The 26350-nt window shown below is 41.8% G+C and overlaps 2 protein-coding genes and 1 long non-coding RNA gene across 13 annotated transcripts in view; 2 read left to right on the plus strand and 1 right to left on the minus strand.

Annotated features, from left to right (window-relative positions):
- The window catches only part of LOC309380361, a 194036-nt gene that overhangs the window by 88064 nt on the left and 79622 nt on the right, over positions 1 to 26350 (plus strand). The gene's annotated exons all lie outside the window — the stretch shown is intronic.
- Positions 1835 to 7761, plus strand: ANKRD34B (ankyrin repeat domain 34B). The gene is made up of 2 exons (XM_081930171.1): positions 1835 to 2489; positions 5359 to 7761. The coding sequence occupies exon 2, from the start codon at positions 5399 to 5401 to the stop codon at positions 6938 to 6940; it is 1542 nt and encodes a 513-aa protein (XP_081786297.1). The 5' UTR covers positions 1835 to 2489; positions 5359 to 5398; the 3' UTR covers positions 6941 to 7761.
- FAM151B (family with sequence similarity 151 member B) lies at positions 6921 to 25356 on the minus strand. Of its 11 annotated transcripts, none has more exons than XM_081930195.1 (9): positions 25094 to 25356; positions 22375 to 22500; positions 19837 to 19999; positions 18496 to 18707; positions 17683 to 17818; positions 16823 to 16905; positions 14443 to 14557; positions 12763 to 12792; positions 6921 to 8734 (listed from the first exon to the last, which is right to left on the minus strand). In XM_081930195.1, exons 2-9 carry the CDS (start codon positions 22391 to 22393, stop codon positions 8467 to 8469), a joined length of 1026 nt encoding a protein of 341 aa, XP_081786321.1. In that variant the 5' UTR covers positions 22394 to 22500; positions 25094 to 25356; the 3' UTR covers positions 6921 to 8466. The 11 variants fall into 11 exon arrangements, 9 of the variants coding, with proteins under 9 accessions (XP_081786321.1, XP_081786317.1, XP_081786322.1 ...); XM_081930191.1 differs by having other exon boundaries at positions 25099 to 25354; XM_081930196.1 differs by lacking the exon at positions 25094 to 25356 and adding an exon at positions 24999 to 25023.

Genomic DNA, 26350 nt, shown 5'->3' on the forward strand with positions numbered 1-26350 from the left:
TGTTTTCCTGGAGGTTGCAAGCACCACTCTTGCTTGCTCAGGTGATTACTAATAAATAAGCCTACTGAAATGGTATGCATATCTGACTTTGGGCCTTAGGAAGAGCTTGGGTTGGGAATTCAACTTCATGCTTCTTTATACACAAGAAATGGTTTTGCAAATCCAGCCACCTTATTCTGCAGGTCGAAGAGCAGACTAGGAGACAAGAGGGCATATTTAGACAATTTATATGCCACTTAATTAAAACTCTCTTCATAGCTGTCAACTTTTCCATTTGCTTGCAAGGAATCCTATTCGGAATAAGGGAATTTCCCTTAAAAAAAAGGGGGAAGTTGCCAGCTATGTGTCTCTTAAGTGATAGCTCAGCAAATACAATATAAATAAAATCAGTTAAAAACTTAACTATGCAATCAGAAATAACTTTATAAGTCTGCTGCAATAAAGCAGTCTTCAATAGGCATCAGACATCCAACAGAGTGGGGTCTGATCTCAGCTGAATGGGAGTTCCATTAAATTGGGCCCACAATACTGAACACAGCCCTTGGTGGATGCAAAACATGCATCCAAGCCATGAGAAGCCACTACAGCAACTTCCCCAAAGACCTCAGTGATTGGGTAGAGATATAAGGCATCACGCAGTTGCTAAGCTATCCTGGACCCCAAGTTTTTAAGAGCCTTGTAAATCAATACAATAAACTTGAACCTAGACCAGTCGTGTGTAGACAGCCAGTGCAGGCTTTTAAGCACTGGAGTTATATGCTGGTGATAGTCTGTCCCCAGCAGCAAAAGCAGAAACTACTAAACAAAGAGTCTCTAGCTGGATGCTGAAAAGATTAGATCATTTCCACAAACACCATAGACAGGACAGGGGAGACAGGCAACCACATTAATGATCCTTAAGTAAAAAAAGGTGGTTTTCAAGTCAGGTCGGAGCCCTTTTTTGTACAGACACAGCTATCTGTAACTCTCCTAGTGCCTGCAGCTTAACATGCACACCAAGCAGCCTGTGAGCATCTGCTGCAGTAACCTTTCATCTCTCTTGTATATTTCAAGATAGATTCAGACATTTCAATAAGCAAGGAAAGGAGAAGATTAAACTGTAACGAGCAATGCAGGGATATCACATACTGGCAAGGTGTTTCACCTTTACCAAATATGATAGAGGGATTTTGCCATGAGGACACTTTCCAACAAGTGTTTCCCACCCAACCATGCGTTCCGAAGGAGTTCTCCCTCCTGTGAGAGGATTGCATTATGCACTTGTCAATCTTATAACCAGTGAAAAAGAAATAGACAACTTAATGGAAGACTGGTCAAAATATCACTAGGCAGCTGCACCTTCTAGCATGGAAAGAAAACCTTATTCTTGGGGGTAAATTGTTGGCTGCAGCATACAAATGGTAAGAATAGTATACCCACCCACCTGTCTCATACACACAACCACATCCATTTACACATGCAGGGCTCCAGGTTGGTGTGTGTGTGTCGGTAAAGTGATGATTTCAGCAGAGTTCTGTCTCCATGTGCTGATCCAACCCATGAATTTTAATGTTTGGGCAAGTGGTCTAAAGCAGAGCACAATAGCCAGCTTTTTCTTGACAAAAGCTTTATTAGTAGTACTTTATTATCTATATGTTTTATCCCGCTTTCCAAACAAATGTTGTCTCTCAAACTGTCTCACAACAATGGGGAGAAGGAAGGACCTGCCACCAACCTTACAAAGGCAAAGACACTCAGAGTGGGAGAAGCTGCCTTTGACAGCTTTCTGCCCGGCAGAAACTCAACAGGTGCAACTTTATTCTCGCCATCTCTGCGTCTGAGGGAAAGTCTGCACCTGTTGAACTTCTGCCTGGCACGCAGCTCCTAAAAGACCTCTGGGGCCCGGGGGTGGGGTGGGGAGATGTAAAACCTAAGAGGCCGCACAGTCTTCTTATACACGTGTCCTCGGGAGTGCGCTCTCCACTGACTCCAGGGAGACCTGCTTTCCAGCAAACGTAGGCGTTGGCTGCACGCCACAAATCCGACTGGATGCGTGGAGCAGACTCTGCCTCGCAATCTTCCCTCAGGAGGGACAGAGCGCGCGCGCGCTACCGCCGCCTCCGCTGGCTTCCCGCCTTCTGCAAGAGCAGCGAGCAAGCCCACCTTGGCGAGTTCCGCGCGGACAAGCAGGCAACAGACGCCCTTGGACAACCGGGGGCCGCGGCGAGGCAGCGGGTCCGTAGAGCCCGAGCTCAGCAGCGCGTGGGTGGCGCGCCCAAGAGGTGGGCGAAGCCGCCCCAGCGCTGCTGACAGCCGCCTCTCCAGAGCAGGGGCGCTGCCTGCCAGCCGAGCGGAGGCGTTTCTTCCCCCTCACTCCCCTCTATTGCTTCAAGCGGCAGCCGCCGCTGGAGAACTAAGAAGACCTGAATTCCTGCGCAGAGAGGAGCCCCCCGCGCTAGAGAAAGCAGCTCTCCCGCTCGGCGTCCCTCAGCTGCCGGCTCCTCGAGCAGGTAAAGCGGGCGGAGGGGAGACTTGGAGAGCGGTGGCTTGACCCCGGGCCGCTTGCCTTCCTCCCTGAAGGCAGAACAACTTGCCTCACCCAGCGGTGCCTTGGCGTGGGGGCGCCGCCGCTGCGTTTGGGCAGGCGCGCCTGGCGACTCTGCACAGCTCTGCCGAGAGTGAGGGGTTTCCCGAGGGCGTGCAAAGGGGGCAGGCAACAGGGAGTAAGGGGTGAAATCCGTGTCCTTGCACATTGCCTGCCGGCTGTTAACCTAGGGTTCTAGGCTCACTTATTTGGAGGCACGACCCAGTGACTTCAGTAGTGCTGGCTCCTAAGTAGGCATATAGTCTGGAATAGGCTCGCTGGTGGCTTGCAAAAGTGTGCAGTCCGACACCGTTTCTTTACTAGCAGTGTTCGGATTCCCAGTTCCGTTTTTGCAACCACGCACTTCCGAAATATTTAAAAATCGCAAATACTCTGGACTAAAATGAATGGAGTTACTTCAGAGTGTGGCTGGGTTGTTGTTTTTTGCACCGCGGAAGACGAAGCAGAAGAGCATACAAATTGCAGTGTTCCAATTAGCAGTTAAATTTAACGAAAACGAAATTACTTTTTATTGTTTATGGGATGCAGCGGTGAAATGGAGCAGACTGTTGTGTGGTACTGAGCAAGGCTGACTGTTTTGCCAGGTTGCAAATTGGGTGGAGAATTTATTTTCTGTAAAAGAGTGCCTCTGAATTTTTATTTCCTAAGACAATAGAAAGATCAGTGCTATTTTTTTTTAAAAAAACTAACCTTGTATGGTGCACACAGTTTAGTAGTGATATGTATTTAATGATAAGGAAGCTCCAGGAAGGCTGCAATATTATGCACACTCACCTGGGAGTAAGCCCCACTTAGATAGGAGGTCCCTTCAGCCACCCAATAAAATATTAGAGGGGGTCACTCACTGCGCTGTGTCGATTATGCAGTTACGGATAGGTAGCCGTGTTGGTTTGCCATAGTCAAAACAAAAAAAATTCCTTCCTGTAGCACCTTAAAGACCAACTAAGTTAGTTCTTGGTATGAGCTTTCGTGTGCATGCACACTTCTTCAGATACAGATTATGCAGGGCAGGGCTTACCTGCCCCCTCCTCAATATTTTATTCATGTTGGCACCACTGTCAGTAAGTATGCATTGATTTGGGCTGCATATTTGATGGGACTTACTCCCTGGTATCCCCTTCATGGATCACTGCCTTGCCGTGGTGAAGGGGCTTGAATAACTCAGAGAAGCTATGAGCTATATGTAGGAAGTGAGAGCTGTACCATAAAGAAGGCTGATTGCCGAAGAATTTATACTTTTGAATTCTGGTGCTGGAAGAGACTCTTGAGAGACCCATGGACTGCAAGAAGATCAAACCTCTCCATTCTGAAGGAAATCAGCCCTGAGTGCTCACTGGAAGGACAGATCCTGAAGCTGAGGCTCCAATACTTTGGCCACCTCATGAGAAGAGAAGACCCCCTGGAAAAGACCCTGATGTTGGGAAAGATGGAGGGCACAAGGAGAAGGGGACGACAGAGGACGAGATGGTTGGACAGTGTTCTCGAAGCTACCAGCATGAGTTTGACCAAGCTGTGGGAGGCAGTGGAAGACAGGAGTGCCTGGTGTGTTCTGTTCCATGGGGTCACGAAGAGTCGGACACGACTAAACAACAACAACACTCCCTGGTATGCGTGCCTTAGAGCATACTGGGTGTATTTATTTTTTACATTTTTGTCCCACCTTTCTTCCGAGGAGCTCAAAGTTCTCCCTCCTCATTTTATCCTCATAACAACCCTGCATAGGCCAGGCAGAGAGGCAATGACTGACCCAAGGTAACCCAATGAGCTTAGGAAGGGTTGTAGTTCAGTGGCAGAGCACCTGCTTTGCATAACAAAGATACCGGGTCCAATCTCCAGGAAGGGTTTGAAATGCTGGAGGGCTGCTGCTAGTCAATGTAGATAATGCCAAGCTCAATAGACCAATGAGCTGACTTGGTATAAGGTGGTTTCTTATATTCCTATGAACATCCATGGCTGAGTGGTCACCCAAGTCCTAGTCCAACACTCTAACCACTACTCAGCTTCTCTCAACTCAAGCTTTACAGAAGTATGTTCTTCTGGTTTCAATTGGGCTTACTCTTAGATAGGACTGAAGCCTCACAAAAGAGTAAGGATGCATACTAAGCTGGCATACTAAGCCAACCAAGAGGTATGGGGTGGTGATTACAATGAGAACCTGTTGTTAAAGCACCTTTGGGTTGTGATGTGTGGTAGCATGGCCCATCGCCCCCACTCCCTATTTAAGTGGTCCTTTAGTAAGCAACTTGCTGACCATAAACAAACATACTAGAAACACTCAATGCATCCTCTCTGAGTTTCCTTATTCTTCCATGCCTTCCTGTCAGTTTTAATATAATTCACAAGACTCATGGAAACAATTATCAGATAAGAAAGCAAACTCTGGGTATGACTCGGGCCAAAGTGGAGTACTAATTTATATATTCAATTTGTTTAGTATGAGAGCTGGAGTTGCAATGGGAAAGTATCAGGTAAAGAAAGATTTAAGCAACCTCCTTCCTGATACTTCTCCAATCTAAATAACTATACAGTATTCCAAAGCTGCTTTTCCTGTCAGAGTTTTGTTAAGTACATATAATGCATTATTTCAGCCTTTAGTGCGAGGTCAACTTGAGGAATACAAGGTATATGCACTGTTTCATGCAGACAGGTGTGTGTGTGTATTGCAAAATTAGAATGTTCTGTTTAATAGAGGCTCCCATTTTTTCATCTTCCTGTTACTAAATGAAAATATATATTAGATTCTTAATTATCTTTCCTGTTTGTCTCCAAATTAGGCAACATTTCCAACAGCTGCAGTCTTCAAAAACAGAGAAGATGGAAGAAGTCATAGAGCTTTCACCTGATGGAAACTCTCTGATAAAAGCTGTCTATCAAAGCAGACTTCGTCTCACAAGGCTGTTGTTAGAAGGTGGGGCCTACATTAATGAAAGCAATGACCGTGGTGAAACCCCTTTAATGATTGCTTGTAAGACAAAGCATGTGGACCATCAGAGTGTTAGCAAAGTCAAAATGGTGAAGTACCTCCTGGAGAATAAGGCAGATCCGAACATACAGGACAAAACTGGGAAGACAGCCTTAATGCATGCTTGCTTGCAGAAGGCTGGTCCTGAAGTGGTTTCTTTACTGCTTAAAAGTGGAGCAGACATAAGTCTGCAAGACCATTCTGGCAATTCAGTTCTTGTTTACTCAGTGAATTCAGAGGACAAGGAAACCCTCAAAGTTCTCCTAGATGCTTGCAAAGCAAGGGGGAAAGAAGTCATAATTATTACGAAAGACAGGTCTCCATCTGGGAGGCAAAGAATTAAGCAGTACTTAAATGTTCCTCCTCCTGACACTGATGAAGCTCATTCTTCAAGTTCTTGCACTTCCCCATCAGATGTAGAAATCAAAACATCTCCCTCACCACAGTCAAATTCAAAGGAGACAGAAAAGGGTCTCTTTAACTTTAAAGAACCTAACCATCCTGGAAGAAAGGAAGATGCCCCTGAACCACATTCTCCTTCAAGAAAACCCAACTTGGCACACACAGGACCTCAGATGCAGCACGTATATTCTGATCCTTGGATGAAGCCTTCCTCCTCACTTTTTGATCAGAATCAAATATCCCCTTTACAAGAAGAGCTTCAGGACATAACTCCAGAGGAAGAATTGTGTTTTAAAATCAACAGCCTGGCCCTGTCCAAGAGATTTATCACCAGACACCACAGCATTGATATAAAGGATACTCTTAATTTCTTGAAAAACTTTGAGCAAACTGCCTCAAGAAAAATGTCGTATGACGAGATAAATTCTCAGTCACTCTTTGGTGAGACTTACCGCAATAGGAGCGAAGCTGCAGCAGATCAGAGTGAAGCTCCTGTAGACCAGAATCCAGATTCCGCCCAAATGACCTTTGTTTCCACCTTGAAAAACATTGTTCAAAGAAGAAATCTGGGGGCAAATCACTACAGTTCCGATTCACAGCTAACAACTAGCTTAAGCCCTCTTACTGAAGACAGCAAATCGCTTCTAGGGAAGAAAAAGCTGCTCTCCCCGTCTCCATCGTTGTCACTGAGTTCCAGAGAATTAATAGAAAACATGCCTCCCAGTTTCTTGAGCAGGAGAAATCATGCCATTTTAGAGAGGCGGGGTTCAGATCACACTGCCCTGACCAGACCTTGTTTTCTTCCCCCTTTAAATGTGAACCCTCATCCCCCAATCCCTGATATCTGTAAGATTAATACAGTGGTTTCTTGTGGACAAAAAACCCTAATTCCAACAGCACCCATTTACCCCAAAGACTTCAAAAGTAAAACACTCTTGACAAGGAGGCAATCATTACAAACTGAACAGATCAAACAGCTGGTAAACTTTTAGTTGATTACTGGGGAACAGTCGCATACAACTTGTACACACTAACAAGTATTATTTTGGAATGTGAGAGTGGCTGGACTGGACTGTAGCAACACCCCCTCCCCGACTTTTCATTGAACATCAGCCTTGAGGTTGAGCTGCAAAAAATGTTCTGGTTAGTTGCCGAGGAATAATTGCAAAATATTGCTATCTTCATTGTAACTTACTATGGAGAAAACAATGAATATGGTTCTCCATTGTCTGCATAGATAATACAAACCAGAATTTTCTGATAAGGCATTCTAGGGTTTGCAAATACTAGGCCCAGTCTCTTACAGCAAGTTTACTAATGCCTTATCTACAGTGTGTGAATATTTTTAAACAGCTGTTACAGAACTAAATCCTATATTGTGCAACAGACAGTTCAGCTATACAATGGGAACAACCCAGTACATAGTGGGAATGTGTTCAAGGCCATTGATTTCAATAGGTTTAGTCATGCCTAATTCTGTGCTGGATTATGTCTCGTGCCTATTATTCTTACATTAATGTATCCTCTCTTGAAAGATTGCAAACATCTGAAGAGAAGTGAATGAATTGAATGAAGGAAAAGTATAAAGCTTTAGCAACAACTAGGGGGGAAAGGCAGGACACATACGAACAATAGAAAACACAACATTTTAGAAAAGTATTGCATCCAATTTATAACAGATGGAAGAGCTGCTGTAAAATCCAGCAAACATCTCCAGTTTTGCAGAGTGAATGTTTTTCTGTTTAAATTTTGGAAGCTTTTGTTGTTTGTTCATCTTGAGTATTTAATACATTTTGGGGCAGAGGAGCAACCATGGAAGTAATGAAGATATACTGGTGTCATTTTACTGCATTAAACTCTAGCTTTTGCTGCTTTTTTGGTTTTTTAATCCCCAAACACTTTCTTTCCCTCTGGCCACATTCTTGAATTTATAGGATTCAATGGATTGTGGGAATCTTTTGTGATAGATGCCTAAATAATATAGTCGTTAGGGTGAGGATTCACTATGAGGGGAAAAGTGGGACGAAACGGAGCTCTACGTGCACCAAACAGTAATTTATTATACTTATTATGTTTCAATTAAAATCTTTTTCAGGGTGCTGTAATCAGAAAGTGTTCTCCAAGTGTTATTTTAGAACATAAAGCATTATTGTTTTACAGTATCCCAGACACAGATTTTAATCAAAACATATTGAGGCTGTTAAATGTATTGTTTTGTGCACTTAGAGATATCTCCTCCACCAGGTCTTGCATTTGTTCCTTCCCTTTCTCCCTTAAAGTCTCAAAGGCACTGGGGGAGACAGAGAGAAGCAGCAACGGCATGAGACAAAGAAGGGAAGGTGAGTCCCCTCCCCATTACTTTTGCTGCTGTCATCTACCTCTTCTGAATTAGCAACTGCTCTTTGCAATGACAACTGATTGTATGCAATCAATTCTCATGTGACTTCTCTCCAACTGTGTGTATTTGTGTGTGCATGCATGGATCATTAAAATAGGATCTTGGCAAAACTGGGCGTTATCATGGAGTGCCTGGCAGACAAGTTTCTTTGATGTGCACGTTGGCAGGGACTATGTAGTCTGGGATTATGAAAAAGAAGCTGCCACCAAAATGCCAGCTAGGGTAGAGACGAGTCAAAAGGTAACAGAAAAAAATGGTGAGAGAGACAGTATTTCTGTTTGGGACTGTGGGAGAGATTCCTCCCATGATCCATTGTTTGTGGGACAGGAAGGGCTGGTCCAAGACATTTTGGCACCTGAGGCAAACTGTAAAATGGCACTTCCCCTCCCTGCAAGGGAAGAAGGAAGAGAAGGTCAACATCAGGAACAAGTGGGGAATAAAGATCTACATCACTTCTGGATCCTATCATCTGAGGTGGTTGCCTCATCTTGCCTCATGGGTGGACTGGCTTTGGGGATGGGAGTGTGCAAGAAAAAAACTAGCCAAAACACTGGCTATAGACCTCCAGTAGTTATTGTTACAATTCAAGTGTGGTAAAGGCATAATTATCTCACTTTTCTCCCCTTTGAATTCAGTTACACAGCCCACCTGCCCCCAGTTCTGGTTTATGTAGCTTCTGGTGCCTCTAAATGGGGATGTGCATTAAAACACAAATCCAAACATACCCGAAGGAGTGTCTCCACCCCCATCATTCAGCCTGGACACTGAGGTCCAGTTCTGAGGGCCTTCTGGTGGTCCCATCACTGAAGTAAAGTTACAGGGAACCAGACAGAGGGTCTTCTCAGTAGTCGCACCTGCCCTGTGAGCACCCTCCCATCAGATGTCAAAGAAATAAATACTGTACATGGCTTTCTGAAGACAGCCCTGTATTGGGAAGTTTTTAATGTTTGATGTCTCACTGTGTTTTTTATGTTATGTTGGGAGCTGCCCAGCCAAAAGGGTGGGGTATAAGTAATAAAGTATTATTATTATTATTATTATTATTATTATTATTATTATTATTATTATTATTATTATTATTATTATTATTATATTGCTCATGCACCATAGATCTTGCTAAATTGGGGCAGGTGTTTTTTTATCTTTGCTCCAGATCTTTCACATCCTACAGACATTTGCTATGAAAAGCAGCTATGTTGTTTACTTGCGTTTTATTGGAGTGGGAAAGAGTGCTGATATTGTAAATGTCAGCATTAGTGTTTTGTACTGGAACAGTTCCTGTGAAACATTTATCAGATTTCTGTGTTCGCTGATAACTGGCACTATGTTGTTACTTGAAAATGTTTTGTGGCTTTAATCTTTCAGTAATTTCTGATCTAATCAGAAAGCAAATGTTATTGACTGAAGGCCCTGAATAATTAACAATATTCTGTTCAGGGTGGCTAGTAGTGCTTTGCCTTACTCGCTTATACAAAGACAGTAGATCCATAGTAAAGAAGACAGCTATTCTATACTAATTAATATGCAGCTATACAATGTTTCTGTTACAAACAGATTATCGACAGTATCCAGGTTCTCACTTATAACCTCTTCACCTGTTATTTCCACCAACTCCAAGGCTGTCTCCAAAACAGTGCTTTACCCAGCATCCCATGCTATCTCATGTTCTTGTCTTCCAACCTCACCACCATTCTGTTTTATTACCTTTCTGCAGATGAGGAGTTATTGTGGGAATTAATATTCAAAAAAGGTTCAGGTATATATTTCCCCCCATGTCTGCCATCTCAAAAAGAACAGGGTGATCTGAGGAGGGAAGCCATTAATGAACCTCCACCCCTGGTCTCCATAGAATCCATAGCAGAAAACAACAGCACTATTGAACAAAATGGGGGAGGTTGTAAGGTTAGTGGTGCTTCTTATCCCAGGGAAATCTGCTTCCTTTCCTTCCTAATAAAGTAGAGTAAAGCATTCCAGATAGTAGTGCTGAATGAATTATAAATGAGCATTTATAATTATGACTCATTTCTCTTATGAGTTTAATAGTTTTTTTATTATTGGAAAAGATCTGATATTGCAACACATTGTGATATTTATAATATTTTGAGCAGCGTTCTGTGTTGTTGTTTTTTCTATTGTACTCCTGAATGATTGGCAATGGCCTTTGGCTTAGCAATAAAGGGGAGCTGAACCATCAAATATCAACTGGTACCACCCAAATGGGCGACAGTAAAAATTGTATTAAATTCCTAAGTATTTGAGGCAAATTTTAAAGCAAAGCAGCTATCAGACATAGGGCTGCAAATTCTAATTTTAGCCTTTATTGCACTAATTAAGACAGTTTTAATCATTTTAAAATGTGTGGGGGTTTTAAAAATTATTTGTAAATGTATTGCTTTGCTACTTTGCTGCCCTGTGTTCATTTGGAAGGAAGGGTGGGTCAGAAATTTAATTTAAATAATAACAACCAATTAAACAATATAGGCTCAGCCTAGATAAAAGCCGTAGCAGCGTGTGTGATGGGGGGGGGGGAGCTGTCCTCCTGACACCATCATTAGTGCTGCTAAATGGAACTAGGGCTGAGCTGGGATGGTGTGGGTGTAACAGTGGAAGCACTGGATTGCCTCTGACAACCCTTCCACTGCATCCATATGACCCAAAACATAGCAAGAATTGAGTGTAGCTAAGATGTCTAGTTACTGTGTGTACTTTTTTAAACACTGCATTCCGTGTTCCTACTTTGAAAACAAGGCTATAACAGATATCACGGGTCAAGAATGCCCCTTATTTTTTAAAAAAATGATGAATTGTGTATATTAAAATAATTGTTGACTCCTGACAAATTATGAAACGACAAAGGCAAAACATAAGCTTCAACGGGTATTTTTTGGAAACTACTGATACTGGAAAATGACACCCACAGCCATTAATTTCAGTTAGGCTGACTGTTCTTCCATGGTGTATTCATATTTGTTCACTGACATATGTCCCATTATGCAGCCACAGATGTGAGTCAATCTGTCTTGACTTCCAGCTGTGGGTGTCATGGGCTGAGGCAGTCCTATGACTGCTGATGACACACTTGTATAGTTCAGCTGTTTACATGCTAGGATTGAGAAGCTACTCACAGCACAAAAACATACAAATAATGCCAGACCTCATAGATACCTGCACTTGCCACCAACATTTATAAGAACACCCTAGTGCATGGCACCCACAGTTGAAAATAAGGAAGTAATAGATAAAAGCGGTAGCTACAATGAGCAGATAGACTATGAATGGTACCAGGAAGCTAGTGAAACTTCTGGCATTGAGCAAGAATTTTCCCTAAGGGGTGTACCACCAAACCCGGTGCCCAACCCAAATAAAAGCATTTGGTCTGGGAGGAAAACTCAGTAGTGGCTCATAACCCCTCTTAAAAGTTAGCAACTTAAATGATTTTTACATTCAGCTGGTAAGTTCCATATTACATCTCAGAAAGATGAGTATAGACTTGAGATTGCTTCTGTTGCCATCTACTTGGTTTTGGAGTATGCAGCCCAAGCTTTCAAAGAAACATGATTTTGAGAAAATATTGACCAGGCACCCTAAGTCGCCTTGCAAACACAGAACAGTACCCTCCTGGAAATGAAAATCATTGTTATAATCTATATTTTTCATAATCAAGGTAGGAACATATGCACTGGAAATTATTTTTGTTTGGGAAGTTATTTTATATCTGAAGCAGTCTTAAATGCTCCACTTTAGTTTGTTTTCTCTCTCACTAATATAATAGATAATGCTGATCTAATCATGATAAGTAAATGTTTTCATGTCATACCAGTTGCCTCATTTGAGGGCTGTTAACCTGCAAGTTCTCCAGATGCACAGTATGTGTAGATACGACAATCTTACCCCTGGCGTCCACATGTTGAGTGGATTGTGGCAAAGGAGACTACCTGATTGGGGTTTTATTTGACCAAGGACCAGACATGTGTACAACTGCAGCACATGGGCTCCTTTTAAAATGGTCTGCTGAGTGTGTGGACAACAGGGGACAACTTTACCTTTCCCCTTCATGCACGTATCATAGGGTGATTGAAGTAAACATCTCTTTGCCCCCCCAATATTGTACAATATTTATATACCTGTATCTGATAAATTTTGTAAAATAACTTCCTTACAAAGACTGAAATATAGTACCAGTAGCTTTCAGGAAACTTTCTCATGCTTTTATGTAATTTATTTTTATAAATTCAAAATTGTATATCCTTTTGAATTGATGTTTTGTGATAAACCTGTAATTCCACATGTAAATCATGTATTTGATATGAATTCATACGTGGGTTCTCTACTGCCTAACCACCCCCTCCCAACATTTATGTAGAAGTATGTGCATTTTCAAATGGATAGGCATATGTTTAAGAGAAAAAAGCTTACCTTGACTCATTCCAGTCTGCTCCCTGAACACTGTGTAAACAGATGCAAATGTGGGCAGTTCAATGTCATCCAAGGGTTTGACATTTCAGGTTATAAGAAAAAGGATTAAGGGAATAATGAGTTTTCCAGTATCAAAACCACTGTCATAAAAAGAGATGGGAGAATTGTTCTCTTTGAAAGAAAAATTCACCTTGCAGAGAAGCAAATGTAGGTTGGAAATTGCCACAGAATTTATCAAATGCATTTCAAAATGAAACAGTATGAGTTTCCTTTTCAGTTGTGATTCTAAGCTTCAAAACCCATCCAGAATTTTAAGATGTAATGGGGAATTAGTTTGGCATATTCCTTAATGCTCCCACTGTGGATTTCCTTGCATTGTATACAGGGAAGCTGAGCAATATATGGAAACAATGTGACTACTGAGACATACAAAGATTCAGCACTAGATCTTTTGGAATGGTTTTCCTTGAGGACCTGAGCATAATGCTAATCTGGCAAGATTTAGTTCTATACATGTTACAGCTATTATCTATCTATAGATCTATCATCTATCTGATTTTATCCTCATAGAATCATAGAGTTGACGTCATACCAGTTTAAGCAAAATGTAATGACTTCTCACAGAAGCTGATGTATTAGCAATCCTGCCAATATGGAATCCAAAATGCACTGAATTAATTCATAGGTTGAAAACAAAGCAACAGTGGTGTTTCTTCCACTGCAAAGCTATTTCCCACTACAGTGGTACCTCAGTTTAACAACAGCCCTGCTTACAAGCTTTTCAGTTTACAAACTCTGCAAAACTGGTAGTGTCCCAGTTTGCGAACTTTACCTCTGTTTATGAACAGAAGCCGAACGGTGGAAGGGCACTGGCAGTGGGAGGCCTCATAAGGGAAAGTGTGCCTCGATTTAAGAACAGTTTCAGTTTAAGAACGGACTTCCGGAACTGATTAAGTTTGTAAACCGAAGTACCACTGTACAATCATTTATTTGTGCAGTCTGACAATTTCTCTAAGCTTTTGTTACACTCTTCCTCTATGCACTAGGTTGTAACTTGTACCTTTTTATGAGATGATATATTCTACAGACATGAGTTACATTTTAGCTTTCTATTTACAGTGGACTGTGACAAAAACAAATTCCTGTTTTCCACCTACCAAAGAGCTGGTGTGCTTTGCCTACTTAATATTTTAAAAATAACTTCCCAAGTTTGGTGGGACCATTGTATGTTCATTCTTCCCAGAAGCCTTTGGGCCAACCTAAAACCTGCATTTCACCTAGCAGAGCCTAATCATAATATCTGCTGCTACCTCCGACCACCACAGCTGTCCAATGGGACCTGGGCCAAATCAGTGTGCGCCCCATCCCATTGCCTTAATCTCCCCACTTTCTCTATGTGGTGGCGCTCCTCCTACCACCCCCCCTGGCTTTCCCCCATTATGCTGCTGCTTTAGTGGTGACAGCTTCTCTCCTTTCTCTCCTCAATGGTTCATTTCTTTCTTTTTGTGCACCTGCACCCTCCCTGCCATGCTCCAGGAAAGAATGTGGAGAGCTTTCTGGGGTGGGAATTAGAAGGGCCAGCCAGGAACTGGGCTGCTGACCATCGTTGCAGGTGTAGGGTGGGGGGGGGGCGGGAATGCAGGGCACGAGGTGGTTGCCCCTAAGGAAAAACCCCAGCACCGTTCCTTGGGCACAGTTTTGCCTGTATTCTGTCTTGCGTCTGTGACAGGACGCAGATTCCATGGCTCCGCCACCAGCCAATTTCTCTCAGCCATCTCCATTTGTTTATAACAACCTGAAAAAGAGGTCAGGATAATTTGAAAGCTTGCACACTGTTTGGTGACATTTTGGTTAGCCTAAAAAAAGGTATTGCCCTAATAAGAATTCTGAAAGGTTATTCTTTACTTAAAGATCCTTAAATGTTAATGAATTAGAATCTCCTTCTGATAAAGTGAACTCTTATCCTCCAAAGCTTATGCCATGATTGGTTTACTAGTCTATGAAGTGCCATAGAACTCAGCTTGTAAAAGTCTTGTGTTGGGAAGCTTTCTTGCATTTGTCAGCTTATCAAACTTTCTAAATCTTACCAAACTTACCAAAACTTACCAAAACTTACCAAACTTTCTAAATCTAACTCCCACAAGTTATTTGTATAATTTTGCTTTAAATGTTAATAAAGTTATTACAGAAATAAGTAGCTGTCTTTTAACAATGTAGGAGAAACTGTATCGAAGACATGCTGGTAATTTCAAAAACAGTTTTATTGAGTCTGAGGAAAGAGATTTCTGCAACATCAAATCATTTTAGAATGATTACAGTTTCATTTATGTATTTTCTAGTGCACACAAATGCTGGTAATATAAAGCAAATAACATGCACCCATAAGGATAACATTCTTCAGTTTCCAAGCACAACAGCCCAGCTTTGTATGGGAGCTCTATGAGATAACATAAAGTAGGTTTATGGAAAGTACAGAAATAAATCTACTCAAACTGTAACCAAAGGCTCTGTGATTACAAATAGGTGCATAATGAAGAAAACACAATAAGCTTAACATCCAGGTAAGAAAAAAAATGACATTTTAAGTGGATGGATGTGAATTTGCCTTCTATAAAAGTTTAAAAAGCATGGGACCTGAACACTGAAGACTAAAAGGGAATACATGTTTGAGAATTATGTACTGAAGTGGCAGTTGCTTTCAATGAAACATTAATCTGAAGCAGAATCAAACTAAAACCAGATGATGTTGCTGCTAGTTGGAGTTGAGGCTAAGTACTGCTGTTTTATAATGGATGTATGATTTTATTTTGTTTTTAGATTATAGTACTGTTTATACTGTATGTTGTGTTTGCTCCAGTGGAAGAGCTGGGTACAAAAACTCTGAAATAAATAATAGAATGAATAAAAATACTTGTTGTAGTTTCATTATAATGTTAAGTATAGTATGATGTTGCAGTCTGGTATGTAAGAGATTAAGTATGCCAACTCTTGATTCAAATGCAGATAGACTTGCATTGACACTGGCAGGGTGATTTTTAAAATGTTTCCACACTCAGGTCAAAAAAATATACCTTTTGCCTTTAGGAGTAAGAAATGCTACTGCCCGATCACAGCTACACTAAAATCCTGGATATCTGAATTATTTTTGAGAGGTAGGAATCACTTCTCTGTTTAACTGAATAGATTCCATTTCTTAAATGTTAGTCAATGCTGTAACTGTCCCCTTCGCTGACAGCAGCCAACAGCAAAGATAGGAAGAAAAATGTAACTTTCGGGGGTGAGGGAGACCAGGCAATAATTTCCCACATGTGCTTGATAAACTGAATGACAAATACTTTAGAGGGGCTTTTATGGGCTGAGTAAGAGTTTTATTCATCAGTTAATTTCATTAATCTGATGAAATAGGCTTACACTATAGTAGTTCTACCTGCTCCATCACTCTTTTCAGTGCACTAGGTGAGTATTGCAGAATCAAAAGTGCTGGCTGTAAGACCTTCAGGTGTGTTTCCATGGCTGAGGCCAACATGGGGATATTATAGCGCTCCACTTTAGGCAATGGATCATATATACAATGAGTTAACATGGCGGTAAGTATAGCAATCAGTGGATTTCAAGTATATTACACTTTGTGTGCCCATGGGATAGTGGCACTATGGTATCCAGAACAGGAACTTTTTTGCATAGATTAGGACAGAGATGGGGAGCTTGTGGTCCTCCAAATATTTTGTTTGATTCCCAATTCCCATCAGCGCAGCAAGCATGACCAGTGGTCAGGGAATATGGGAGTTAGAGTACAACTACATCTGGAAAGCCATAGTAAAAGTTCTATTTAATGTCCAGGTCTCACTCTCTCAACTCCCATACCATCTCAAGAATTCCCAACCCCAGAAGCAGATTGGGTGAGTAAGGATCTCTGCAAAGAGAAGCGGAATATGGGAAAGCCCCGTTCCATAAACATGAACTCCGATCACAGTCTGTTCTCTTTATGCCGCAATTTGCATTCCTATGGCCTTTCTAAACTCAGACTTTTGTGGTTCTAAGATATCATAAAAAACTCTACTTTTATCAAAGCTCTCTCTGATGAAGAGCAGATCTTCTACGGAATAGTCATCATGTTTTCCTGTCCAAATTGTCAGAGTGTATCTGGAATGAAAGTCACCAAAACTTTGGTTTAATTTTATAGAAGTCTACATAAAACTTAAGCAAATAACATTAATATTAAAATTTAAGATAGGCAGAATCCATTATTAAAATGATAGAAGTGTCTCTGCTAATATTTTCTCAACATCATTGCACAGCTCCTTCCTCTAGCACACCAGCATCATGGTTGACTTGCATTAAGTCCAAGTTCCTTTTTATGTCCAAACTGGGGAATTCCAACAATGTAAGAAAAAAATACCAGGTATTTTTTGCATATATTGAAGTTGCCTTATACAATCATTCCATTCTGTCAACAGTTTTTAAGCATATGTGCACAAGCTCATTGCTTTTTGTTCAAGTATGTCCATCATTAATAATACCAACACAAGAAGCTGCCTTATGCCAAGTCTGCCCCTTGCCCATCTAGCCTACTGTCTACACTCACCCTCCAGGGTTTCAGATGGGGGCAATTTTCATCCCTACCTTGAGAAACCAGGGGCTGAACCCAAGAACTTCTGCATGCAAAGCAAATTGTTCTACAATTGAGTCATGACCCTTCTCTTTAATACTTAAATGTTGAACTATATACCTGACACACTGATTTAAAAAATGAATGGGTAGTTAACTAGCATTAATGCTAAGCTATTGGTGTACAGAAGCTTTCCATTCAGTTCTATGAGGGAGAAATGCTCAATGGACAATGAACATACTGTTACATGCCACCCCAAGCTCCCAGTTGGTCTCCAATCTCCAAATCACCCCAATTGATGTTAACTATACCTGTTTGACTGCTGTAATAACCACAGTAGTTCAGGTATTGACTGACGGACCAAAGCAGCTCGAACAGGAAATGTTATTGGCTGAGTAAGATCTCTACATATCTTGGCCATCTCTTGCACCATTGCTAAACTATAGCCTAAAAAATAATAATAACAAAACACATAATTATTTCAATAACTTATTTTGCCATCTCAGCAGCATGCATGGGTTTTTTAAAGTTACAACCACAAAATATTAATGATCAGAAATAATTTTTCAGGAACTAGGCACCGGGGGAGAGACAATGAGCACCAGAGCTGTGAAATGGGCTCAGAAATCTTAAATCCAGACTCAAATTCCTGTTGGCTTCAGAGCATACAAACCTAGAACAACATTTATTTTCAAATAGCTGGGAAAACAGGTTTCATAATGTGTTGTGTGTACAGGCGCATGGAAGATAACAGTCCTGGATTTTAACATGACCCAGGCACACTTCACATGTTACAGTAATTCACAGTAAGTTACTTCCACTTAATTTAAACGGGCAGCTCTGCATGCTCATTCTTTTGTACACACAGAGCAACTTTCCTAATTTTATTTAATGGGGGGGGGAGCATCACAGCATCAGAGGTCCCAAACCTGAAAGGAGCAGATAGACAACTAAGATGACCAAGTACAAGGAAACACAAATTAAAATATAAACTATGTCAATGATAACAGCTTGACATAATTTCCTAGAATGCATACTGTTAGGTAAATTAACTGCATGATTTTGTATCTTGCATAGTATTAGGTGGATGAATTATTGCGAAGCATTCCAATATTTATTCTTACCTTTATTGCATTTTAGATTAATCCACCCAGTTGTCCATCCTAATGACAAAGTTACATCTGGAAAAAATGTTATCACAGTGTCTAGAAACCCCTTTGCATCTACTACACAATTACTTCCATTTGGTCCAGGAAGAATGTCTGCATTAATCCAAACCGGTTGCCTGAGTTTTATGTCTCCAAGAAGCTTCATTGATGGATTAACAGCTGCTAGGCTGTAAAGACAGAACAACAAGTAATCTGAATACATCTTAGTAAAGGTAAAGGAACTCCTGACAGTTAAGTCCAGTTATGAACGACTCTGGGGTTGCAGGGCTCATCTCGCTTTACAGGCCGAGGGAGTTGGCGTTTGTCCGCTCCGCAGACAGTTTTTCTGGGTCATGTGGTCAGCATGACTAAGCCACTTCTGGCGCCATGGAACACTGACACCAGAGCAGTGCAAGGAAACTACCTTCCCGCCAGAGTGGTACCTATTAATCTACTTGCACTTTTGGTGTGCTTTCGAACTGCTAGGTTGGCAGGAGCTGGGACCGAGCAATGGGAGCTCACCCTGTCATGGGGATTCGAACCGCCAACCTTTTGATCAGCAAGCCCAAGGCTCAGTAGTTTAGACCACAGCGCTACTCGCTTATCTGTAACACTAGGATTGATTAATATAATGCTCTTTATTGTCAGCTTCTAAAGATTCTTACACCATGAAATTCCAGCTCAGCAAATTAACCATGATAACACAGACTGTAAAGTGATTAATACTTTTGTACCAAATACATGTTAAATTAAGCATCATTAAATATAGTGTGATGCTTTATGGTTCGAGCTCTATTCTAATATCTGTAACAGCTGCATTGTAACATCATATATTCTAGCTGCATGTGACCGTTTCTTAGTGTCTCGTTGGTCTCGCTTTTATCTGTAATTTTAGTTTTTGTAAGCTGCCTTGTTGTACTGTATTGAATAAGAAGGATAAGGTATAAATTATATTAAGAGAAAATGCAATGGACTAAACCTGAGGCTGCAGATCACATGAAAGTGGGAAAGGTGGGAACTGAGGAATTTTGCAGGGGGAAATGTTTAACCTAAGCAAAATGCTTTCTTTTATTGTATCCTAAAATACTTTAAATACTTTAAAACTTAAGAGATAATAATGGGTTTGCTGTTGGCTATATCTAATGTTATAATTACTGTTAAGACAGAACTGTAGAATTGTACTTGTGCAGTTCTATGCAAGTTTACTGGGAAGACAGTCCCACTAAGCTCAATGGAACTTACTTCTTAGTAAACATGTGTGCATTTAGGACTGCATCCTTAATCTTACAAACATGTATCTATATATATTCCAAATACCTTTTAAAATCAAGCTTGATGCCCTTGCTAGTGTTTTTCATTTCATTCAGCCATTCCTTTAATGTGTTATCACTACTGGTTTCAGGTGGATGAGCCATGATGGGCTCACCACTTCCCTCTTCTTCACAAAGAAGAACATCAGCCTCTATCATGTGAGCTGGACCTGTTTGTTAAAAAAAACATGAACAGAAACAGTAAAACAAGCAGTGTTGTGACATTTAAATTTGTCATGGATAAATTGTATTGCTATCTAACATTTATGTATCACTTAAGAGTCAGTTTAATCCACTTGAAGGAGATCACTAGACACAGACAGTGGAAACATAGATTCATATCTCTGTTCACATAGCTCATCTGGGAGGCTTGGGGAAACCAGGACTATTGCATTCACTTAGATAGACTGTCAGTGTTATTTTAAATATATTCATAAATACAAATATTTCCTAATCACACTATAGAGCAGGGTTGTTTGCTGGAATAGAAGTATCTCGCTTAAAACATTAAGCTTAAGAATCTTTGCTTTAAAAAACAGTTGACAAGTTAATTTGTGAGTGGGCAGTAAATTGAAAGGCACACTAATTGCATTCTTCTCCTTATTTTGTACTCCACAGAAGCTACTTAATTAATTTCTCATGTTTGTGCTTTTTAAGGCAAACAATTTAGGCTCCAGTCCTAACCATATCTACTCCAAAGCAAGTCCCATTGGATTAAATGGGTCCTATTCCCAGGTCAATGGGATTAGGGTTATAGATTTACAGTGCAATTCCAACCCAGGATCTGCCAAAATAAACAAATTTTGATCTGGCAAATCTTGAATGCAGCTGGGGCTATGCTGGAGCAAGTCCCTCAACCTTGCTCAACTGGGACTCAGCCAGAACTTAAACTGGTGTAATTTAAAATGGTATGTCCCCACAAAAAGGGAGTTCTGGAGTAGGGCAGGACAAGGAGAGACTTGCACCTGAAGGTATTGAGGGGATGCTCATCAAATATGCAGATGACACCAAAATGGGAGGGGTAACTAATGTTGCAGGACAGAATCAGGATTCAATATGACGTCAACAGATTGGCCCAAACTAAGGGACAAATACAAGGTTCTACACTTCTGCAGGAAGAACCAGCTACACAAATATAAGATGGGGGCACCTGGTTTGCATGTGAAAATGATCTAGGGGTCTTGGTAGGCCCCAAGTTTAACATGAGTCCACAGTGTGATGTAGGAGCAAAAAAAAGCTATTGCTATTATTGGCTACATCAACAGAGTTACAGTGTCCTGATCAATGGAAATAACAGTCCTGCTCTATTCTGCCTTGGTCACACACCTGGAGTACTGTGTCCAGTTATTGGAGCCACAATTTAAGGAGGATATTGACAAGCTGGAACATGTGCAGAGGGCAACCAAGATGTTGAAGTGCCTGGAAACCAAGCATAATGAAAAATGGTTGAGGGCATTTGGTATGTTTAGCCTGGTAAAGAGGGACTTAGAGAAGATATGATAGCCATCTTCAAATATCTAATATCCCTGGTTTCTTTCTCACCTTAACTGATTTCCAGTGTGTGTGCTGCTGCATGCTTATCCCAGAGAGCAAAAGCCATCGACTTAAGTGCTGCTTACTTCTGAGTAAAGTGTGCAACCTCCAAGTTAGTGCCTTTCTGCACTAAAAGGGAAGTGAGTCATTCTCAGAAGTTCCTGCCTCTGGCGTGCCAGATTTAGGCTGCAGTCCTCTGTACCCAGTTTCTTCAGAGTAAGCCCCATTGAACTTGGTGATATGTACTCATGAGTAGACATTTATAGAATTTGCTGCTAAGCCCCCAGTTTAAGTCTTTTGTGATTATTTAAATACATCATGCTTTTTTTATGGAGATGGGGGCACCAATATATCTCCCTGCCAAGGGCGCAAAGGGAACCTAGGTACGCCTCTACCTGTAGCCGAGCAGGTAGGATACCTGTGACCCCTCTAAATGTTGCTGGACTTCAGCTACCATCAGCCCCAGTTACCATGGCCAATGGGATGACAAGAAGTATACTCTAGCAACATCTTGAAGGACATTGGTTTTCCACCACTGCTGTCACATACCTAGACTGGGGGTTCAAATATTTTACCACCATCACTCCATGCAACCTCTTCTCCGCTGTTTAGGATGGGCTCGTGCCATAAGGTTCTCTGCCTTTCCCATCTTGGAAATTTGCTTAAAGAGTGTTATATAATAAATAATTGCAGCCACAATGGAATGCCTTCAGAAAATGTTGCATAGAGCTTATGATGCACTCATATTTTTCACATATTGTCTCAAAACATAAGGGCTAGAAATGCATTTCTGAAGTGGCATGGCTGCCAGGCAACTGAGTAGCTCTCTGATTTGATGACCACAAGAGAAGCAAACTATTCTTCTAACAAACCACATGCAACACTCTGGTAATTCAACTCTGGCCTCAGAAGTGCTTCCATGATACATTGTGAAACTAAAATAAACCACTTTTATCATATTCTCAGTTAACAGTTGGTCTGTTTTCAAATATATTGTCCAGCAAATACTTACTCTGTATCGCCTCTGTCATTTGTAACTTATTATTTGCTCTATGGTACCAGATGATTTCAGCTCCATCTCTTGTTTTAATTTGTTTGGCATTCAGGAAATAATCCAATATATTTTCACTCCAACACCCTATGTTGAGAACATTGGAGGGAATAAATGTCAATGTTAGACAGCTTACAAAAGCTTATTAAGCCGTGTGTGTGTCAACTAATGTGAAATAGAAATAATATCTAGCATTAAAGTAGGAATAAAATAAGCTATTATTGACAATAAAGGAAAGATTTGAACATAAAGGCTAATCAGTCAGTCCTTCATTTCATTTGTATGTCATCTTTCCAAACTTAAAACCACACTCAAGGCTGCTTACAACATACAAAAAACCCACATAATTACAAACAACAGTAGTTGTAAACAATTTTTAAAATAACATCAATAGCAGCAATTATCCCACACCTCAACGAAATCCCCTAAACACTATGCCAGCCCAAGAATTCAGCAGCTTTTGTAGTCAGTCAGGGCCTCACCCTCCCGGGCCAGGTGGGGAAAGGCCTGCAAGACAGGGAGCAGGGTCTTCTAGGAATCATAGTAAAGTGGAACTTTTGAAGGGGAAGGTCTACAGCTCAGTGGCACAGCATCTGCTTTGCATGCAGAAGGTCCCAGGTGTAATCCTTGGCATCTCCAGGTAGAGCTGGGAGAGTGCCATGCCTAAAGTATTAGAGAGTTGCTGCCAGTCAGTGTAGATGATACTGAGATTTCCCCATGTATGGAAATTAACAACAAGAAGTTATTATTTGTACCCCACCCATCTTACTGAGTTGCCCCAGCCACTCTGGGCGGCTTTCAACCTATATAAAAACATAATAAAACATCAAACATTAATAATATTAATATTTATTTGTTATTTATACCCCGTCCAGCTGGGGTATAAAAACTTCCCTATACATGGTTGCCTTCAGATGTCTTCTAAAAGTTGTATAGTTATTTACTCCTTGAAATCTGATGGGAGAGCATTCCATAGGGTGGGCACCACTACCTAGAAGGCCCAATGTAGCACTATGTGTGCATGGAACAAGAGATCCACCAACCATCCAGATCAGAAGTTGTAAGAGATTAATCCAATCCAGTAAGTGGCAGGTTTTGCTTTTGTCAACAGAGGCATGGGTTTGTCAACAAATGGAACAACAAAGGTTATTCCAGGCAAATTGCTCTTCAGTCATACATGCTCTTCAGTTTTATATCATAAAAAAGCTGTGGGAGCATTAGCAACATAGCCCTCAAAACAAATCAATAACCTTAAGAGGTGGTAATGTGTTTAATTTCTGAAGACACTCCATTTCTTTTTCTGTCTGTGTTTCAATGAAACTATCTGACACAGGGTCTTGTATGTAACATTGCAGCAATTGCTTCTCTGATTAGAAAAACAGCATCCTCTTGATTTATTCCTCTCTAATAATCAAAATAGCTTTTTTCAGTCTTCCAGTCAAGTCTCCACAACAGATGTTACACTTACCCACACAAGCGGACCACAGAGGTGAGCAGTGATTTATGTATAGAGAACAAAAGGTTAATATTTGCACCGGCACACCTGCCCTGCTCCTCATTCTAGCAGGTGCACCCAAGAAGCAAACAACCAAGCATGTGCATGCAAAAAAGGAGAAAGAGAAGCCACAATGCATGGTGGCTGGAAGGAAATCTTCACTCAAAAACATGTGGAAGTTTCTATTTCAGCCTTTACCAATCCGTTGCCGTCCAAATATTATTGGACTACAACCCACAACATCACTTTGGGGAATTGCCATAGCTCAGTGGCAAGTTCCAGGTTCAATCCTGGGAATGTCCTGTCTGAAACCCGAGAGCACCAGTCAGTATAGACAGTATAGACCAGGTGTCTGACCTTGGCTTTTCTGTACAGTATTCATATCCCACCTTTCCTCCAAGGAACTCAAGGCAACATACATACTTCCCCCCATTTTATCCACACATGCCTGTGAGGTTAAGTGAGGCTCAGAGAGAGTGGCCCCAAGGTCGCCCAGTGAACTTCAATGCCGAGTCAGAATTTGAACCCTGGTCTCCTGAGTCCTGAACCAGCGCTCTAACCACTGTACCACACTCTCTCCCCTATTTTACCACTGGCCACATTTGCTGGGCCTAATGGAAATCGGCGTCCAGAATACCTGCAGGTTAACAAGCAGGAGGAAAGGCTGCCCTAGTTTAACAGTGGTAGCGCTTTTTTCATGTTTCAAAATGGACACCACCAGCCGATGCTTCCCTTCTCTCTCAGTGGCTTCATGTTGTTTCTCTTTTTGTAACGGATACGAATGCTTGACCTCACTTTGTACATCAGGGGTGTGCGGAGGTCAGACCTTTGGGAATCTCCTTTGGCTTTTTTTTCCTACTAGGAACCCCCTCAAAATCCCAAATATTTGCACTTCCCACCGAGAAACGTGAGTTTTTTCTCCACACAGGGAAAAAAAAACCGGTTTCTACAACGCCCCCTCCCCCCCCCGCTCGGCCGCGCTTTAAAAAAAAGATTCAGCAGTAAAATGGAAGGAAGGGTGCTTTTTGTTGTTAATAAATAATTGTGAGCCAGACGGCGGTTTGCCGGCGCTCAACAGGGCGGGACCAACCCGGCTATGAGGAGGGAAGGGGCTGCTAGAGCCTCTCTCTCCCCTCTCAGTTCCAGCGAGCGCGCAAGACTCTCCACGAGGGGCGGCGCACGGACCTTACCCGGCTCCCGCGCTTCCATGTTCGGCCGTAGCGGGAGGAGGGAAGATGCCCAGATACTTCCAGGCCTCGAGAGCGCCTACGTCGAGCACGCGCCGAGGCCGCTGTGGCACAGCGCCAACATATCCTTCCGCCGAGTGGACGGGAGACAGAGTCCCATCTCAGGATGCCCTTTGAATCTGCCGCTTTGGGATTAAATCTTTCAATCTCGCGCTCCACTGCCGCTTCGATATTGCCCCTTTTCGTTTTAACAATGCATTGGGACGGAGGTTGGGAGGTCCATATGTGCAGAGGGGGCACAAAAGAGGCAGCGTATTTCTAAGTGGGCAAGCTGTGTGCTACGTTAAGATCCCTAGAATACTCTATTTGGAGCCCAAAGCACCCATGGGCGCAGCCAAGGGGGAGCAGGGAGGGGCAGGTGCCCCCACAAATCAATAAAAATCAATAGCAAACAGTTTCTCCCACCCCCACCCTAACAAAAGGCCTAACCCCACCCCCACAAAAATCCTGGCTACACCCATGCAAGCAGCTAGGAGTGTGTCCCACAAATGCCTTTGGTGCAGCAAAGGTATTTATAAGTATATATCCCATGTTTCTCCTTAAAATGCTGCTCATACAGCTGTAAGTATTACTACATGTTTCCTTTAAGTGCCAACCTGCACAAAAGCACCCTGCAAAAGCAAGAGCAGTAAGAGTTTAGTTCTTAAACAAAGTCAGGCAGGAGTGTAGTACACAGCAAGTGACATTACTGCTTGGGGGACAAGAAGCTAAGGGCTGCATTTTGGCCTATTAAACACACAGCTACTCCAAGTAAGTTGTCAGGATACTGAAGGGCACAGATAGTACTTAGAAGGCAGTAGTGCTAATGTAGTGGATTACTTGCATAGAAGTGAAGGGTAGGACTGGCTCTTTTAACTGTAGGAGAGCTACCCATCCAATCCCTACACATTTAGTGGTACCTTGGTTCTCAAACTTAATCTGTTCTGGGAGTCCATTTGACTCTCGAAACTGTTCAAAAACCAAGGTGTGGCTTTTGATTGGCTATAGGAGCTTCCTGCACTCTATCGGAAGCCACATCGGATGTCCAGTTTCTGAAAACATTCGCAAACCCGAACACTCACTTCTGGGTTTGTGGCGTTCGGGGGCCAAACCGTTTGAGTACCAAAGTACCATTGTACTTGTTTTAGTACAGGGAGGAGGGTTAATAGGTCTGCCAAAACCAATAAATAAGGCTGTGAGAAGTTATTTGGAAAGG

This window comes from Podarcis melisellensis, assembly GCF_964234715.1.
Source record: "Podarcis melisellensis genome assembly, chromosome: 11".
NCBI lineage: Eukaryota > Metazoa > Chordata > Lepidosauria > Squamata > Lacertidae > Podarcis > Podarcis melisellensis.